At 35.4% G+C, this 20,353-nt stretch overlaps 1 protein-coding gene and 1 non-coding gene across 2 annotated transcripts in view; both read left to right on the forward strand.

Moving 5' to 3' along the window:
* Positions 1-20,353, forward strand: part of LOC129002649 (protein cueball) — a 43,797-nt gene that overhangs the window by 19,178 nt on the left and 4,266 nt on the right. Inside the window, exons 2-10 of the mRNA XM_054430621.1 lie at positions 11,003-11,088; positions 11,603-11,753; positions 12,989-13,175; positions 14,737-14,960; positions 15,676-15,893; positions 16,566-16,722; positions 17,838-17,990; positions 18,753-18,921; positions 19,448-19,724. Of these exons, the coding sequence (XP_054286596.1) occupies positions 11,003-11,088; positions 11,603-11,753; positions 12,989-13,175; positions 14,737-14,960; positions 15,676-15,893; positions 16,566-16,722; positions 17,838-17,990; positions 18,753-18,921; positions 19,448-19,724 (1,622 nt within the window). The remainder of the gene's footprint in view (positions 1-11,002; positions 11,089-11,602; positions 11,754-12,988; positions 13,176-14,736; positions 14,961-15,675; positions 15,894-16,565; positions 16,723-17,837; positions 17,991-18,752; positions 18,922-19,447; positions 19,725-20,353) is intronic.
* On the forward strand, positions 8,509-8,581 carry Trnar-acg (transfer RNA arginine (anticodon ACG)). The gene has a single exon. It is a non-coding gene; the product is annotated as a tRNA-Arg (tRNA).

The following is a 20,353-nucleotide window of genomic DNA, read 5'->3' on the forward strand; positions in this document are numbered from 1 at the left end:
GATGTAAAAATAACGTGTACACAACTTGTTATGAAACACGTGAAAACCAAATTATTCTTGAATAAGCCATTGATGAGCAAATCAACAACAAATTGCGTCGAAAATCCAACGAATGTAAACAGATTTAAGTCTCTTAAGAGGCTGCTGGTGAAAACAAGTACTAACTTAATGCATTATATAACTACATAATTACTCTGACATAACTACTGAAAGATACAGGGGGTGTATAGTTCATTGCCGAAGGTGGTAGCAATTTTGTATACCGGTACGAAAAAATGCTTCTAAGTCCTGCTAGGATATTTTCTTCTACGAATGTTGCCTATTTTCGTTGTATAATTCTTATTTACCGAATGGTTGGTTGGTTTTGTACCTAGTCTAGACTTTATGTGTGCGTGGAATGTATAGTGTACGATTAGAAAAGAAATGGACCTTTCAAAGAATGACATACAATTTTTATAAAATTTGTACATAGGCCTATATTTTATTAGTGAGTGAACTTAACATGTGCTAGCAACTAGCATGTTTTATTGTTTCGACTGTACGTAATGCATTTTATGTCTATAGATGAATAAATATAATTTCGTTAATATGTTAGTGTATTTATGCAGCACAGAAGAAGAAAAACAGTTGCATCTTTTTGTTAAACCTCAAAGACATTACAAACTAATACCTGCTCATAAGAGACAGCCGTTGTGAAATAGTATTTATTACAACCGTAAAAATCAAACAAATATTTTAGGTGTATATTTTTTCGGTGCCATTGGCAACCTTATTTTTTTAAGGCAGCGGTGTTTATTTTTATAAATATTTTTTTTCTCTTATATATAAAGTATACATAGTTTGTATTTTAATATGAACCAAAGAAAATCGTTTGATTTAAAGACAATTTATTTAATTGGAATAATCGAATTCTTTGTTTGAAGTTCGTTGTTGGTGATGGTGAAAGTTAAAAACAATGGTAAAACCTCATTTTGATGGAAAATGTCCGCAATAAACCTTTGAACGAAGCTATCTAAGTTATTCGAGATGATTTGTCAAATATGAGGTAAAATTCATATGAAACTTGGTGTTCTGAGAATGTGAGTCAGCTAGGTAGTTTCTGTGCTGAATGTGCGCTATCTCGCCATAGTGCTGATGCTAACTGTGCACCTAGCACAGCACAGCACGGCACGTAGACAACACTAATTCCTAACTGATGAATCTCCGGAATTTATCACGGTTCTGATTCTATTTAAATTTAGCGTGGTTGTCTTTCTTGGAAAAATAAACGATTTTCACATGGAACCTGAATCTAAAACGTGTTGGTTGTTATTTAATTTAGTTTGTTTGTGATATTTCGCGTTTTCTTAATTCGGTCCATGCATATTACGGTAAATTCTTGATCTATGTTTCCAGGGTATATTTTGACTATTTATTTTCTACAACAGCTTTGGTGGGTTTTTTGTCTTTCTCTAGGGTTGAATTTATTGTACCACCCGAGTTGAAAGATCCATAAGTATTCTAAACTCAGTAATTATTAGATATGTTCAAAGTAACTTTGTGATAATTTAGTCAAACGAACTGATCGAAATTTTGTGTTTTAGCCTGAAAATAAGGGGTTCACGACTCGTGTACGTGAGAAACATTCATCGTGTGCGAATCTCGATCACCGTCTGTAAAAACGTCCTACGATCATCTCCCTCAACCACTTACCTCCCACTTTTGAAAATTTATCACAATTTGTTAAAGTTATTGACATCGATGATCGATGGTGCTGCATATCCACTAAAACCACATTTAACCATTATTATCTTGAAATCCCAAAACTGTAAGGCCCTCTTGCCGTCTATCCGCAGTACTATCCTGATAATTAGACCAATTCGTATATACCAAGGCAAAAATGTGGTTCGGATTACCATAAACTGTAGGTTCCTTAGTTTCCATTAGCTGTATGGGCTATAACAGCTGTGTCTAAGGAATATGTCGGCCTTAGTCACTAACAAGACTACAAGATCGCTCCACTCATCCTACACTCATCTCCATTCATACTTGGCTTAAAATACCTAGCCTACTTTGTATGATCGCCACTTTATTGAAAAGTATAATGTATTAAAGATGAATTTTCACCTTTTTCATATCAGTTAGTACGTTTAAAACATTTTCGTGCTCTAGATATTTTAAATTGCTATTGATTGTACTTAATTTAAGAAAACGTTCTCCTTGAAGCTATGTATTAACGTTAGTTGTTTGCCGCTCACAGTCCTTCAAAAGTCCTATTTCTGCCAGTCCGGTCAAATCCGAAACGTTAGCCTCTTTCGAATTAGTTGTATTTTTCTCTACTCGAAGGACGTCAAACACAGTTGACGGGAAGTCCTGTACTTGACTCGCTGCCAGAGAGCCAGGCTAGGCAGATCGGAGGATCATTGGCCAGATATTACGCCTTTGTGATTGGTCGAAGGCTATCGACCAATCAGAGCAAGGTTAAATCCTTTCTTCGCCGTATTAATTTCCCGCCGATAACTGATTGCTTTTGGTTGATTGAGAATTGTCAGTGGCCTAGGAAGTGGAGCATTCGCTGTGACGTTGAGTTTTGTTTTTAGTCAATTGGTATAATTCAAGGAATTTTAGTAACATATATTGGAAGAAGAATATAGTGAAGGTCACGAATTGGGATTTATAGGCATGCACTGTGGATAAGGTACTGACTCCCTGGTGTGGATTAACGTCCGCTGAGTACTACGACTATCCGCAGTACTATCCTGACAATTAGACAATTGGGATTCCACCATAGACTGTAGGTCCCTTAGTTGCCATTGGCTGTATGGGCTATTAATTAACAGCTGTGTCTAAGGGTCAGTCACTAATAAGACTACAAGATCGCGCCACTCATCCTACACTCGTCTCCATTCATACTTGGCAAAATACCTAATAACTTCGTATGGTCTCCATTTAAAAGAAAAGTATTGAATTATGGGTTTATTATGTTCTATTTTCAGCTAGTAAAAGATTCATGTTTTTTGTTGTTGTTTTAATGTTGGTAATTAATTTCGTTTAAGTTTTAGGACTGTTATTAGGTTGAAGCTGGCTAAACTCCTTTCTCCTTGTCTTAAAATTACCATACGCTATAAATATTACGTGTTACTATCTATACGCTATCAGCAAAGTCAACGTTAACATTGCAGATCATATATAATTCTAGGCAAAAGCAAAACCTTGATGCAATTTTTTCGATATCAAATATTTAACTTGTGTTTCACCATCAAAAGGCTACAGCTTTTATTTATACTGTAATGATGAATGTTAATTGCGTAACAGCTTTTGTCGTACAAATTGTCAAGAAATCTATTAATATATTACAAATTATGTTTACAGAAATTGTACAACAATCGAGACAAAACAGGCTTAGCTTAGTAAACAACAATTTATTACTTAGGCTATCCTCTTATTGGTTATTTTGGTTGCAAATTATTGATCGAGACTGCGACACAAGGTTTTATTTAATTTTTGTAAACCAAATCGTTGAATTTAGAAGCTATCTAGGTAAAAAATTGGATTTAACATAAAAAAAGAATAAAATGTTTAGATTTTTAGACGCTCAGCCTTATCTCGGTCTCGAATAGCTACATACATTGGATTTGGACATTTGTATCATACAAATATTTAATTTGTACACAACATGTAACACGTTGATACTTAGGAAAGTAATCAATGTATTGCCTTGACTTGTGAATGAACAGAACACTAGTACTGTTGTGGTTGAACTTGAATTGCAGTCGGCACAAGCTACATGTTTGTCTTTGGTAATCGTATCTCGGGCCAAAGTTCGCTATCATTTTACAATAAATCGCGGGGCCCGTAGGTTAATGTGGGCTACGAAATGTCCGTGAAACTTAAATGTACTACACGAGACGTGGACACGTGTTTTTTCGCGTATATATTATTGATATGTTTTGTTGTGAAAGTGTACGAAAATCTTTAATCAGCTGATCTCTCTTGTGAAATCAGCTGTTTACTGATATTAGATGTCTGATCGTGTACGTTAGATTTAAATTGCAGTACCCTACTGTGTTTTTATTTTGTTGATAACTAAAGGGCACCGTATTTCACCTGGAACTTCACACATACTATTTCATATCTAGTTGATATATGAGTGGTAATTTTACACCATGTTTGCAACACAATTTAAACTGTTGACTTTGTTGTTACGTAACAATGTTGGAATGTGAAGCTCGCAGTTTTACTACAGTAAAGTATTCTCTTACTATTCAGGCGTCATTTTGACCGTCATTTTTACTACGTAGGTTTGGCATGGACCATTGACCACTTCAGGGATACAAGCAATAAGGCAAAAACTTGTATTTGTCGTACCAACAATATTAATAAATTTAGCTTTGTATACATTTTGGAGACAAATGTGTTTTGTTTATTTGCAGCCTAAATGCTGTAGGTATTTCTAAAAATGTTTAAAAAATTATCCATTATTCTTTACGCACTTTTATTGCGAAACCATGGTCGGTTATGTTTAAAGTGCTTAAAGTACCACGAAATCTCTTATGTCATCCTTAAGAAAAGGAATACATAATTAAAGTACTGTAATGTAGATTTGTAGTATAATAGAAACTGCACAAATATTTTATATTTTTATTAACAGTTCTTCTTGAAGATTTATTACTAGTGTTTATGGAAATATATTTAAAAATCTATGTACAGTACTTAGTAAAAATAATGGGTTTCTCTGAAATATCCCCTTTTCAGCTGGCACGATTGAGGTGTCATTTTAACGGGAATGATCAAGTAACCTGCGAATGGTAACGAAAAAGGTATTTTTTTAAAGGTATCCCGTAGACAGTTTAAATTATTTCTAAAGTGTACTTTCAAAGATCTAATGTTTTTGACGAACTTCTTCAGTCATTTAATCTGATTTTCTTCTCCATCCAGTTAATTTTGCCTCGGAAACAATAATTTTGGGTCCTCTGCACAATTTGTGCACGGATCCCTTTGTCTATTTATTTAGCTTTGAATTTTAGATTTTCAACAAAAACACTTTTTTGTGTTAGCATTTGCGAATTTTTTCGCACATACCAAGATCAAAATATCAATCTGATTTGTCATTAAATTTTTATCTTTTCGAAACACAATTCGTTCTCTACCTGACGGACTGAAGTACTATCTATGCGACTTATCATTCCGAGTATCCGCGGTCAGTACGATGATTCAGCCGGCGCGGAGACACTTGTACAGCAGAATGCCCGGAATGCAAGCATCAGCGTCGGCAACCGAAAAAATGACGGACAGACAGACGGACGGACAGACAGACGGACGTGTATTTTGTCACGTAGGCCAGCAGCCCTCCCTCCCTCCCACCCCCGGGGGCTTTGATCTATTGATCTGATATAGGGCAAGTGGTAAGTGGCAAAGGCTATGAAGGTCAGGGGCAGCGACTCAGGGCATAGGCTCTAGGAGTGCGGGAGCGGCCGCTGGAGAGGGTTGAGGACCTGTAGGGGAGAATGGTAAATGAAACTTTATCTGGTCACGAAACAAAATGGAAATACAAATTGGAAAAAATAAAAAATATTAAAAAATTGAACCTAATGTTAAACAAAACTATCAACTGATTAGAATCGTCAACAAGCTTAGTTATAAGTCAAAATGGATAAAAAATGTGGTAATGGATAAAAATTTATAAAAATATAAATACAATGTTGATTTTCTAAAAAAAAAAAAAAAAAAAACTGTGCCATCTTGAGAATGCAGTAATAAGCAACAGTAATATTAAAACGTGTTGTAAAAACGTCTGCTTACTAGAATTATATGTTAGCTGCAATACAGCTCTAAACTTATACACATAGAGAACACATAATGATATAATTTACATCCACAATACTTTACATACTTTATTGTGTCTATGTTGTATTAAAATTTGATTAAGTGGTGACATTTAGTTTAAGCTGCAAGATGGGTTTTACAACTCCAAAAACATGGGTTTCTTTATCTTTGGATTGTAATTACTGCACGAGCTAAAACGAGCTAAAAAATACTTGTTTACAAAGGAATCCTTAGAATAAAATAGCGATTTGAATATACTCGGGTGTTCTATGTTGTTTAGTTAGTTTTCTGTAAATCTCCAAACTCGAGGGCCCAAACACTTAGTCATTTCATTTCGTCGTTTTTCGTCCCTCTTCTGACAAAAACTCAAAACGATTTGAACTAAAGTAGAACATCACTTTAAGTCCTACCATGTAAAAAATTCAATTTTCACAAATTTATCCATGACGAAGATCGGCAAAACACATGAATATTTCATTGTTTGTTTTCCTTCTTGCTCTTTCCCTCTGTGAATTTTATATTTTTGACCTCTTGAGTGCGGGATCTCTCAACCAATAGCATCGTTATCAGTGTGGTCACGGGGTCGACGGAAGGTGAATTTCATGACGAACAGTTGGCAATGGTCATCGTCTGCTTTTAGAATAGGCTATCTGACGTGACGGCTGTGTTTTGAAACTACCTACACTTGGTTGTATACTTTTTTTAATGAATTTGTTTCTGTATAATCGATGAATGTTTTAGCCTGTCTTCAGCGTCGATAATAGTCTAGTAAAAATAAATTCTTGTTTGAGGTGTTATTAAACATCAAGTCTTCAGATAAAACTTACAAAACAACAATGGGATAAATAATACAAATTAGGTTACCCTGAGTTAATTGAGCTAATACCCTATTATTTTAGTTACGTCGAGCTGATCGTGTCTTGCTATTAACAACGAACATCACGAAATAGTATGGTCTTTGAGGAACTGATCAGCTGATTTATAGGTAAAAGCATAGACAAAAATAATTCTCTTTGTCTATGGTAATAGGGAGTAAAATAACGTAAAAATAACCCACCGATAGAAACGTGCTGGACGAGGAAGTAATAGGTGACAAAAATAATAGTATTTCACCTTTTACCTAAGGCATGTTTCTGACTATTACGAAGTAACGGTATTTCCCATTTGTATGATACATTAACTGATGAAGTCAAGTGATGATACTATAATTCAGTGTGATAGATATCACGCCGTCGCGTCGTCAAGGTCAAGTTCACGTTTACTCAAGGTCACACACAACACGTGGTAGCGGCAATGTAGCGGTGACGCGGTCCTCTCCAGTCAACTAAATACCCCCGCCGCAGCAAACCTCCAATCAGACAAGACGAATTTCCATTTCTCTGATTGGATCTTTACAGAATATTTCCAAAGTGCATTTATTCCCGATTTAAATGACACAATTCACGATTACAGTAGGTTTGCTACTAGGAAGGGTACAAGTGTTTTTGATAACATTTAAATAGTATAGGTTAAAATAAATTTGTAATATCTGTACAAAATCCATAAACAAGCAAACTACAACTGTTTTCTTTTCTTCCATGAGAATGACATGGCAATTTTAAATGTACAGGCTGCTACTGTATATGGTTATGCAATGAGTTTTTAATTGGAAATATATTCCATGGTTTGGACAGTTCCCTTTCAATAAAATGTTATGTCACTGGCAGCATAAAAATAAATACCAATATATATCGCTACGAAATGAAAATAATTATTTATTTCATAGTGGTCAGATTTTTGTTAATGCGGCCAAGTGCGAAGAAAATTGGATCGGTTAACTTTGACAATATTTTGGGTGATAAATGTATACAGGAATTATTTATGTCCTTATCCTAGTTGTAACAATTTAGGTTTAAAATAAATGAATAAAGTAATGGCAAAAACAAACTGTTATACAGTTGTTATCATATCAAGACTATCAAAACAGGATTCGTTGCTCTATAACCCTTTTCAGAGAGAACTTTTGGTGTAAAAATCAAAGGACCAAAAATTTAACTTATTTACTTTGTCGAATCATTATCAACTCATACAATCTGAGATATATTTTAAGGGGATATACAATCTCAAACTAAAGTATAGCTACAAGGAATATTATGTTTGCAAATTTGCTCATCTCTAAAATACGACGAACGTATTCATCCAACAGGTTTCACAGGTTTTCCTTAATATTATTAACTGCGCGACATTCCATAGTAGACACTGATGTAAGCAAACTACGTAAATGGTGATAAATTTTAGAAGTCACGTGTACAACATTCGCAGTTCGCGAAACGCATAAACAACTTTTGTGAAATAACTCTCCATACGTTGACCATTAGAAATACACCCTCTAAAGTCAATGACGTAACTTCATTTCGGCTTGTTATATGGAAATTAGTACATTATGAAATTCATTTATTTTAACAAGCGTATTGAGTCAATGAAGTAAATGATCTAAGCGGATTTTAGTTTAAATAATAATGTAAATAAATAAAATGTCCTAAAATTGCTTGAAATTAAATCAAAATACTTGACTTGATGAGGCGAAAATACTTGTATACAGTTTTAACTTGATGTGTAATTAATATTGATCAATTAATTTAGACCTATGCTTTTTATTTCAATTGATTGGCACTACTGTAAACTAAAGACGTCAGTTTGGCCTTTGTCGGCGCCTTCTCCCATGGCCCTGTGGCGCAACGGATAACGCGTCTGACTACGGATCAGAAGATTCCAGGTTCGAATCCTGGCAGGGTCGCGTTACTTTTTGCTCCCTTATATTGATACAATCTTTATCATTTTTAAATTGTATTTAATGTATGGGCGTTTTTACGTAGTACCTCTTTGATTCTTATAATATATTTTAAATTATTTAATATGGAAGCCTTTAATTCAAAATATATTAATTTGCACGTTTTTAAAAACGATTTTGTAACTTTATTCTGTCAATCATCTCATTTCTGTTCTTATGACTTGATTTCATATACCTTTATCAATGTAGATTTTTTACTAGTATTATATCGTTTAACTTTAAATTTCAAAGGCATCGATAATAAAATAAAATTACAGTAGTTAATTTAAAGGGTAAAGTAAGAGCAACTTAAAGTATTTGAAGAGTGTCCTGTCTAATAATTTTGTATTTAAAGAAAAACTTAATGTAAAATTAAAATAAATCGTAGGAAAATCCAGATCACCCTTCTACTTTGAAAGAGGAGGCTTTATCCATTTTAATATGCTTTTTGAACTTCTATAACTTATCTTTGTATCTAACTTATCTAAAGTTATCTCTTTATTCTCATAAAAAAATACATTTCAAACCAAACACCGTAATGTTAAATAAAAAAAACCTGAGTGCCTGACTTTATGGGTTACCTAGATTAACTTGTATTCCAATGTTACCAATACCAATGATATGACTAATCCAACTGTTTGTGTTGTAAGAAGCAAACTGAAATGCTTTGGGAACACTTCAACTTATCTTCGTAGTAAACTGTATCAGGTCAGTGTCGTGTTATCTAGCCTCTTATCAGCAAGTCAAGTGGTTCTGTTAACATCTCATACATGTGTATTATCCATTAATCCATCTTGACGACATTCAAATTTCAGGATTACTTGAGTAAGACCATTGACTAACTAGCTCGCAATAACCTCTGTTAAAATCTGTCCACTTGTGTAATTGACTATAGTGTGTATGGTGGAACCTGTCTTATGGCACTCCTGTCTATTGATTATAGTGTGTATGATGGAACCTGTCTTCTAGACCTTTCTATTGACTATAGTGTGTATGATGGAACCTGTCTTCTGGCACTCTCGTCTATTCACTATAGTGTGTATGATGGAACCTGTCTTCTGGCACTCCTGTCTATTGACTATAGTGTGTATGATGGAACCTGTCTTAATGCCCTCCCGTCTACTTGGGACTATCGCTAAGCTGTTAGTCCACAGGTAGACGAAAGCTCAGGAGACAGGTTCCATCATACAGACTATAAAATATTGGGTTTACTTAGGTAGGCCTAGTAGTTGGTGTTGTAGGACGGGTAGGTATAACTATAAGTTGTAAAGTATTCTTTCTTTTTCTATGCTCATAGATTTTTGATCAATATCATAATATTGTTCTTAAATTATATGTTTTACAAAATTGTAAAAAAAAATCAGTATCCTAGGCACTAGGGTAGGGATACATTTTTGGCGACTATTAGAAAAGCCAGCCATTTGAATAAATGATAAAGATGTTTGTAAATTGTCGGTTTTTTGTATGTGGTTTTTTTTTTGCACATAAGTTTTTGGAATGGAACCTTCTTCACAACTCCGCCTTTCTCAAACTAACCTAAGCACCCTACCAGGAGTTTTATTGTCTTCTGCCATTAGGCTTTTTCAATAGAAAGCTATGAAATCTTTAAGTAGGTAACAAATAAAAATGAAAAAATAAATGTTTAAGTTAAAGCTTTTTTTGACATTATTATCCATTATAATTATTTTTATATGCAGGGCAAATGCATTGGTCACAATCGTAGATGAGGGCCAGGGTTGCCACCGTAGGTTAGGGACATGGAGGGGTCCCCCCAGATTAACATAGGCTTAAATGCGGGCATAAGGAACCGAAATCGGGACAGTCCCAGCAGAATCGGGACGGGTGGCAACCCTGTTGAGGGCACTCACTGAAATCTTGACAAACCGCAGAAGATCTGGTCGAACAAATTCCCGTCGGTGCATTTAAAACTTTGGGAAACCTAGTGGTCATTCAGACATCCTTCGTTTCGAGAATGAAACACTACATGAACGTATGACGCAACTGCCTTCTACTTGTCCTTATCTAAAATCATCTCTACAACAGTATTTGTAACGACAGGTCTCACTGCAGAGACTCTTTTCTTAAAGTGTGTGCAATTCCATCTTCTGGGCAGCAAAAACTGGTACAAACTCGACCCTAACCATTCCCAACCAGGAACGGTGATTCCTAAAATACTAATGACTCGTAATTAATTGCCACTGGAAAAACTCAATCTCTACGTGTCCAAAAACCATCCATCAGGTCAGATCGCAGTTGAGACGAGAGGCGCAACATCGTATTACATTGCTATAACACCAATGCTTTCAGAGTCTCATTAAAATTACTGGGCCTATTCATAGTCTAATTTCAACCAAAAACCGAGTGTTTGAAGTGTATATTCTGTTGCAGATGTGGCCGTGGCGGTCGGAGACAAGATACAGTTCCTGGAATTGTCAGGAGACGTGGTGGGAAATGTTACCGAAGGGATGAAAGAGGTATGTTTTTGAACATTTTTGGATAATCGAATATTTATAGATAATTGAATTAGAGATATCAAAGCGGGATAAAAATGATTTTCTCGACTTAGGTTAGCAGGATTTCAGTTTTGTCATGTGGAAACACTAGACAGGAAGTATAGAAATGTTTTCATTAATAAAGTTCACATTGTCCTATGGAACCAAAACAAAGATTGTGCAAGGGTGGAAGGCCCTTAATTTATAGGATGAACCAGAACTTTGTTGGATAGATGATGCTCAGATTTTAATCCTAAAATTTTTATCCCTTTGTTCAAAATTGAAGGTGTAGCATATTGCAAACTTAAATTCCATCCATAGTCGAAATTAATATTCATGGTCATGAATAATTCATGAATAATTGTTCAAAAACAGCAGGAAAACATTTCTTCTGAGACACTTTATGCAGGTATGAGGAAAACTTAGACTTTAGTCACTATCAAAACACGTATCACACAAAATGTGTAACCTATGAGTAACAAAAATGTGTTTTTAGGTGAGGTCGTTAACTTACAACTCTGAGCTGCATAAGATGTACTTCAGTGACAACGACAGACCGGATGGCAGCATATTCTCTATGACAGTGCCCAAAGTGGAGGATCTACGAGTTGGCAACCATACTGTAGATTCCTACACTGTGGTGAAGAGTAAGTATTACTACAAAGTAGACTGCATACACATTAGCTAGTATTGGCAATACATCATAATCAATACAACCTGCCCATCTGTTGTACATTTCAATTCAAATTAATTATCAATGACACTTCTCGTAGTTGAGAAGTTTGGACAATGGTCCTGTTCAATGATGTTTGAACGAGTAGCAGTGTAACATGCGTGTAAAGTCGAATGCGTTGATATGCTTGTTACTGACTATCTTCTGCTTTAACCTTAACTGTCAGAAGATTTGTTTATGGACTGAAGGGTTTCAGAAAAAAAAAAAATTCTTTCTTTAATCAACCAGCTACCCGGTCAGTGTATCTAGTATTTTTTTATCTCTTAGTCTAGTTAACATTTACAATGCATTGCTAGAGTAAATGTTTTAATGATTTGGTATGGGAAGCTGGAACTTTAACACAATTGACTTGAACAATGATGGTAACACTTCCGTTTGAAACAAAGCATTTATTGATCAAACACATAACTTTAACAGGAGACCTCCTGCTGGGAAAGTTTATCTTGTAATTACGATCTTTCTGACTAAGAACCAATGTTTCACAAATGTTATTGTAAAAATTCCTTTAAATCTATCCATCTCTATTATTAATACGCTTACACGAAACTTTGTAAACAATAAGGCTTTTTTGTTTTAAGATTTAACCCTATATACCAAAATGTTCGTTTAGGTGTGTAGATTTGCAAACTGACCTTACATTTTTTAAAGAAGTCCCTTGGGCTCTACCCCAGTGGCTTTTAAAGTTCCCATGTTATCCTGATGAAGAACATATTTGTTTACATTATGATCAGCTGGATAATTTAATTGCTGTTAATATTTAAGTTGCAATTTAAGCAATCGTGTGCTACAAATATTATTTAACATATTTCAATTTTCTAGATTAGTAGTACCAATATATGAAAACAAAAAAAATAATTCTAAAACCCCTTATTGTATGTTGTATAATTTTACCCGGGCAAAGACGGGTTTTGCTGCTAGTATATTATTATTATAGACTATGAATGTATGGATTTTTTTGTTTACTTTTGACTTTTTTGCTTTTAATTATGTTTGTCCATATGGCATATTTCAACATATGTTATCCCTTTTGTAATGTTTGAATTAAGAATTTTGTGGTCAACTTCTACTTTCCATTAACCGCAGGAATGTTTAGTTGCTACCTATTCTACTATATATTCTAGCATTATTTACGCTATATTTGCGTTTCAGAGCAAGTACACCAAGTGAAGGGAGTGGTGTATGATGACATGACTGGTATCCTGTACTGGACCAACGGCCACGGACATTCCATCATGTGGATCCAAGTGTCGAGTATAGACCAACCTCAGTCCGGTCAACCTCTGGTCAAGGTAGAAGATCAGATACCCATGGGCATCGCCATAGACAACTGTAAAAGGTAATCAGCAAATCCTTGTTTATTTTTTTAACTTGAAAAATAATTTCACAGCGTCTGGGGGGTTTGGTTTTCAAGCCAATCTGTAATTCTTGTGATCGCCAAAAGTGTTTGCGGATATTGCACAATCATGATTTTGCTTAGTCACAATTTTCGCAGCCGCAAAAGATTCTTTTTATTTCTTCGTAAAACCGGTGAGGATTATTATTATTACTGTGCTGCAATAAGGGAGGCAATATGATGTTGCTGAAAATTTGTAAGATGTAGGATAAAATTTTAAAGTCAATATTTCCCCCATTTTGGTCGGACCTGATTTTGGCGAAGGTCAACATGTTTTAGTTGATCAATTAGTGCTGAGTAGTAAATTTATCAGCGGGGAACGCTTACAATTTTTTGGGTAAAACAGGTGTCTCCTATTAATATACAGGATCCCCACCTTCCCACTGATGAAAAATAAAAATAGTACTATGTAAAAGCTTGTCAACCTGGTCTATTTACCAAGCGAATCGTTGATTTATTTCTAAACTCCAGCTACTAACAAAATTTAATAGAGAGGCCCTCTGGAATTAGCAGCCCTGCCCACATAGATTCATAATATGACCCTGACTCTCATCATGTACATAAAAAGTACCTGAGTTGACTAAATTTATCTCAAACTGCTGGGAACAATTATTCAAAATAGGACACAAACCTGAATATATTTCCATTGTAGTTAGAAACCCATTTAAGAACAGGGGTTTTTCCTGACTTTACTGAAGGCTGCAAGATTGTTTTTATTTGAAACGACGCATTACCATTTTACTACTACTATCTCAGAAATTGCACGTGATTCATTGAAGTTCGCATTGAATAGATAACTTATCTTTGCAGGTTATTTTAATGTGAATCTTTATGTAGTGATTTGTAAAATAATATCTAATCTTGTTATATAATGAACTGTAGATGGTATTTGTAAATATTAGTGATGAGTAGATGGAAAATTCTATTATTGTTTCATTGTTTCTTTTGTTACATCATTCAACATGTTCTTTTTTGTAAATTTTAAGCTGCTTCATGATAATAAATCTTAATATGATTCTTGTCTTTGATTGTTATGTTGTCCCGTTTTCATGAGATTTTTTATAAAAATTTCAAGCTATACCTAAAATTGATTTTTATTTATTATATAGAGTCCTAAGCTGAAATTTTTGGTACTTTTTTGTTAAACATCTTTCAATAATGTAAGCGAAACCTAATTCATAAAACGTTTTAATTTAATACTATAAGCTGAGTTCGGCAAGAATATTAAGTGTGCTTCAACTAAAAGAATCTACAAAAAAAGTTGGGTGAGGATATCACTATTTTTGATAACACTTGTTTTAGATTGAAGAGCCTACATCTAATTTGTTCACTAAACAAAATAAACCCCATTTTTCTTTTTAGCACACATATACATGTTTACTAGGCCTACTCTAGTTTATCTTGCTTCATGACCTTTGTTGAAGTGCTATCTGTAGAACTACCGTAACATGTTCTAACCTTGTTTTAACTTGAATGTTTCATCTAATTTTGTTTCTCTCTGTAGGTACCTGTACTGGACCAACTGTGGGACTCGGCCCAGTATTGAGAGATCCCTACTGGACGGGTCGCAGAGAGAGGCTATTGTCTACGTAGACCCCGCTCTACCTTACGCTGTAGTGGTTGACCAGAAAACCGACAGGTTGTATTGGGTGGAGGAGCTGCCTGGAGTTCAATACAAGATCGAGTCTTCGGACCTCAACGGAAAAGACCGCAGAATAGTTGTTGAAGGTAAAAACGGTTTGATTAATTTGGATTTAGTACAAGTGTTAGAAGTTAGGTTAGGTTCTGTAAAAATCAAGTTTGTTTATTTTCACCCTCGTAGAATTTGTTATGAGAGTCAATACTTCAAGATAAAAAACTAAAAAAACATTTAAAAAATGTATTTCCATTATGTTTGTTAAAAGTAGAGCTGGTAAACTTACTTTCAAATACTTGTAAACTCGAATTTGTAAACTCTTCCTCTACACTTGACAAGTCCCTCAGGGGACGAAATATTGTGTGCACAGTAAATCTTCTACATGTTGTATGGCCTACCTACACTTTCAAGGTAAGCTAGCTGCTATCCCCCTTTTACTTTCAAATACGTAAAACATTTGAATTATTATTGGAAGTCTTAGACACTGTACATGCTTTTTAGGCAACTAAAGAAGCTTCCTACATCAGAAGGAATAATGAAAATAGCTTAGAAAAGTTTAAAGAACTGGCTTTAACTTAGCGAGATTCCGCAACTGAACATCTCTTCTACTGGCTGATGCTAGGTCGAGCTGCTCGTGGCATATCTGTCTGGCGTTTCTAAGAATTAACTTGATTTTTTTACTTCAAAATGATTTGATGAGCAACAATGTCTGATATTGTTGAGGACAAAATTAAAATGACTGATCACAATTTTCAGACTCCCACTCAAGACTCTCTCACTGTATAACGTTTGCCCTTATTTGCGCAGGTTCTGACCACCAGCCGTTTGCACTTGCTGTAGCCGGAGGTCATGTGTTCTGGGCTGACCACATCCACACCTCAGTCTGGCGACAGTCCCTGGACCATCCTACAGTAGAACCTGTCAAATTGGTCACTTACAGGAACAGTCCCCTAGCCCTGGTGTCTGCAGAGTCGGGCAAGTGGACCCATGACGGATGTAACCCTGTCATACAACCCGTCATGAAGGTAGGACTATCGATCAATATTTGAATGGTTGTCTTAGTTATTTAGGGTATCAAGCTGACCTGGAAATTGTACATGTATTTTGATGACAGGGATAATATCCATGAGTTGTACGTAAGTTTTTGATTTTGAAAAATAATTTTTTTTTTACATCATTGTGCCAAGTAAGGAAATCACAGTTCTATAAATTTTGCAGTGTGGTGGGCCTCATTATCTTCCTATAGGCATACTAATTATTTACACAAACAAATCTATTTTTCATAGATGTTTTTGAAAGGTTTGACCTATTCTCTTGGTTCCAAACGGTGAGACTTTTCTATTGTTCTTTTTCTACATCAGTTTCAGTCGTGAGTAGGTGATGTTCCAGCAGAGGCTTTGTTATCCAATTAGTACTGTATTAGTCGTCAAATATTAGCTTCAGTATCTAGGCTCACAATTAAGCCAATGAGAGCCTTACAAAATAGCTTCCATTTTGTAGTAGAAAAAATGGGTCAAGATAATAAAAATTATTAATAAAACTTAGTGTTGCAAAAACTATAACAGACGACTCCTACTTAATGTTAAAATTAATCTGTTATAAACATACAAAACTGTTCTATGCACATAGCGTTACATGAGTAGGCCTACCGCTAAAGGCTTGTGGACAGTTGAGGGATGATACAAACGTATGTATAGGTGATCCCAGCCACGGTTACCAAGGCAGTCACCCAGCCTCCTGTCCATGCTAGTCAGATGACCAACTCCAGCAGATGTTTCAACAAAGGACTCTACCTACCAGACCAGCAATACTGCGACTGTCTGCCCGGCTACAGCGGGGAACTCTGTGAGATCAGTGAGTATTCTCATCCACGTTAATTGCAAAATTATTCTCAAATACACTTTTTTTACTTTGAATTATGATACACTAAAGTAAACAGATGTTGAAACTATTCTGTTTTATTGTATCTTATGTCTTGATCAGATCTTGCTCACATTTTGTTGTTGAGAAAAAAGGTTTAAAGTACCTGTTGCACTGATCAGTGATCCTGGTTTTCGATAAGATGAACTACTGCTTTAATTTTCAATCCTATAGGTTCATTTTCAAGCAGAATACTAAATTTAAAAAGTTTCTCTTTATCCCTTTGGTCATAAGGAAAAGTCACAAACATTCTTTTCATCATACTGTCAGAAAAACGCCCTTTTTTAGTTCTCTAAATCGTAAGCAAAATCGTTGTTTTCAAGTAACTTATAATAGGCAGCAGAAACAACATATGGTATTAAAAATGTTTCTATTTCGTGTCCTCTTATTGTAACAGCTAGTACACGATATTTTAAATTATGTTTATAAACAACAGACTGTAAACATTGATGGCGACTTTGTATAACCTCAAATTATGTGATCTAATTTTGTGATGATTAGAAGGTTATTTCCACAGTATTATGAAAATAGTTTTTCATCACATGGAAGGAAAGTGTAATTTTGGTACCTAATCGTACAATTGCAGGATTGCGTACTAAAAAGAACTACTTTCGCTCCTAGTGATGAAACCTACTATTTAATGGTGGTGAAAATCAAGCATAATTTACCGTAATATACACTTGGTGAAAGGGATCTAGGCGAGAATAGGTTTGATTTTGTTTATGATAGGAAAAGGAGGTTTATCTGTACAGTGGGTGAGTTTACTCAATAGGAAACGCATTTATATACACACAAAATGTAATTATTTCACAATCACTGTCATTGTCAATGCGCTCTTCCTTTCTTTGTGATTGGTAAAGTGGTAAGTGACCATGAAATATTTGAATTTGTATGTATAAATTTTTTCCCTATTGAGTAGACTGTACAGTTAAGCCTTAAAAACAAAATCACACCTGTACTTTGCGTTACATTTTACATTCACCAACTAGCCCTACGTTAGTAGAGTGTAACAGTTTAAGTCTCGTACTCATGCTAGTGTTTTGCCGCAGATGAGTGTCTGGACTACTGTGTCCACGGATCTTGCCACTTCAGCAGTCAGGGCAAGAGTTGTTCGTGTGAGGAAGGCTACACCGGAGAGAGATGTGAGGTCTCTGTCTGCTACAACTACTGTGTCACAGGCACTTGCTCCATAGATCTCACAGGTAAGGCCACAAGAGACTAGATAAATGTACATTTAACTCTGACTACTCTCCAGCCAGAAGAAGAGTAGGACGAGTTAGTCGGTGGGAAAATAGTCTTTTAGTTGTTCAGAAAAGGCATATAAAATAAATATTAATAGTATCTGGTAGAGATGGGAAAGACTGCAATTGTAGTCAGAAACGTACCTTAGCTTTTCGGTAATTGATAAAATAATACTATTATTATCACCTAATACTTCCTCATAAAGGAAATTTAAACTGGATTGCTGCTAATAAGAAGACATGATCAGCGTTATTTCACTCACTCGGGCAGTCAATGTTAGAAAATGCTCAGCGTCGATAGGAAAACAAACTCGTATTCCCAGTAATCTATTGCCAAGGTACTATTATTTTTTGATGCTGGCTGTTAATATTAGCATGATAGTTATTTTATTCGTTTGTTTAAACACCGTTTCTAGTGGTGTAGCGGGTAGGAACACAGGGTAACAAAATTGGTAAGCGACCCGATATTTTTCTGTTACTTTTGTGACAGTTCCCACACTGGAAAATTTATGACTACACCACCGGACGTTGCTAAAATAATATAGTGTTTTCATTAATGTATTACCAGGGTCCAGGATAATAGGTTCACTTTAGTCTACTGTAACCTTAAATAACGCCTACCTCTAGTATCTGGAAAAGTAACTCTTAACTCTTTTTACAAAGAGCCGAAAATATTATACATCAGTAGTTTACTTGTCAGTTTGAGATGATGTTGTGTGGCAGGTACACCTCAGTGCCACTGTAAGGCAGGATTCTCTGGCACTAGGTGTGAGATCAACTTCACGCAGCAGCAGGAGCTGAGAGACAGTCTACAACAGGTGTGTCACACGTACTGCAGTCTGTGGAGTCAGCAGGCCGCTCAGGACGAGATACAACCCTTCTCCGTCTGCAGGTAGAGTAGATTCTAGATTATAATAGGCTTGTCTGTCAGTTCTCCAATGAGTTTCTTTTGCACAACCAGATAGGTTAAATCTGAGACGTGTGTCATTTGCATCATCGACTACTATTGAAGGTGATTCCTAACCCTTTACGATTACTCTGTCATGGTAGCTGAAGAAAGAAAATCAACACTCCATCCAAGTATGAATTGAACTCGTTGATAAAATTTCTGTGGAGGCATCAACCTCTATATAAGTTCAGGGGTACCTCTTTATAGGTCTCTCACTAGTAGCATCATGACAGTGTCAGTTGATTTGTTTAAAGGATTGCTCCAGACATTTTCAATCGCTGATACGTAAAATAAGTGTCACAACATTTCAGGATCTGAATCAACCCCTTTAAAGGAATGTAAAACAACAATGACAAAGATAACAAAAACATCATGAATCTGTTATACTAGTCTGTGATGGAAAATGTCTGCAATAATCTTTTAAGCGTAAACTCAGTATTGCCGACAAATAAGTTATTTGTTTGTACAGCTGTCCAGCGCCTAGTGGGGTAGACAGCGTCTCACAGACATCCTGGTTGCCGGACTACACCGTGATGGCGCTCCTCGCCCTGTGTGCCGTGCTGATGATGGTCGTAGCAGTGCTGACCAAGAAGGTGATGGTGCTGAGGCGACGACCTCGCATCAAGAAGCGCATCATCGTCAACAAGACCCCCAACCAGCCGCTGACCAGTCGACCGACCTCACCAGACAACGGACAGTGCGAGATCACCATCGAGAACTGTTGCAACATGAATATCTGTGAAACTGTGAGTAAATCCGTTGATGGTGTTGTCACGTAGATGCACGGTTAACGCTTTAGAACACGCTTGCGATTGTTTTCAGTTACGATACATCTCTTGTGGTTGAGGAGGTTAGGGAACTATTATGGTAAAACAAGAATTTACCAGAGTACAATTTATTCAAATTTTTTTGGTATGGAGTTGTGCTTTAGGTAAAAACTTGTGTATATTTTTTAGCATGTTTGGCCTGGGAATGTTCAATACAGCAAAAAGCTTGAGGTTGCAGAGAATATTGTTTTTCATATTTTTGAAAATATATTTTTTCAGAGAGACGTATGAATAACTGAAAACAATTTTTTATTTTTTACCATTGAGTGTTGTATGCTGTAGGTTAAGCTTGAAGTGAGGTTTTGTATTATTATTTATATGCTTTGTAGAATAGAATTTTCTTTTGCTCATTTTCATTCAATGTAAATAGATCTTAGAAGTTTATCATTGTTGTTATTATACGATAAATTGTACATTAAAATTGTTAGTGACAAAATTTGATTTGAGACTGATGTACTTGGAGTTCCTATTAGAGTTGTTAAATTGTTATGCATTTGTAGTATATGATAAGTAAAACATAAAATGTTTAAATGAACAGTGTTTGCATT

Source organism: Macrosteles quadrilineatus, unplaced genomic scaffold (genome assembly GCF_028750875.1).
Source record: "Macrosteles quadrilineatus isolate MER2022 unplaced genomic scaffold, UCM_ALF_1.0 Scaffold_9__3_contigs__length_116548681, whole genome shotgun sequence".
Classification (NCBI taxonomy): Eukaryota; Metazoa; Arthropoda; class Insecta; order Hemiptera; family Cicadellidae; genus Macrosteles; species Macrosteles quadrilineatus.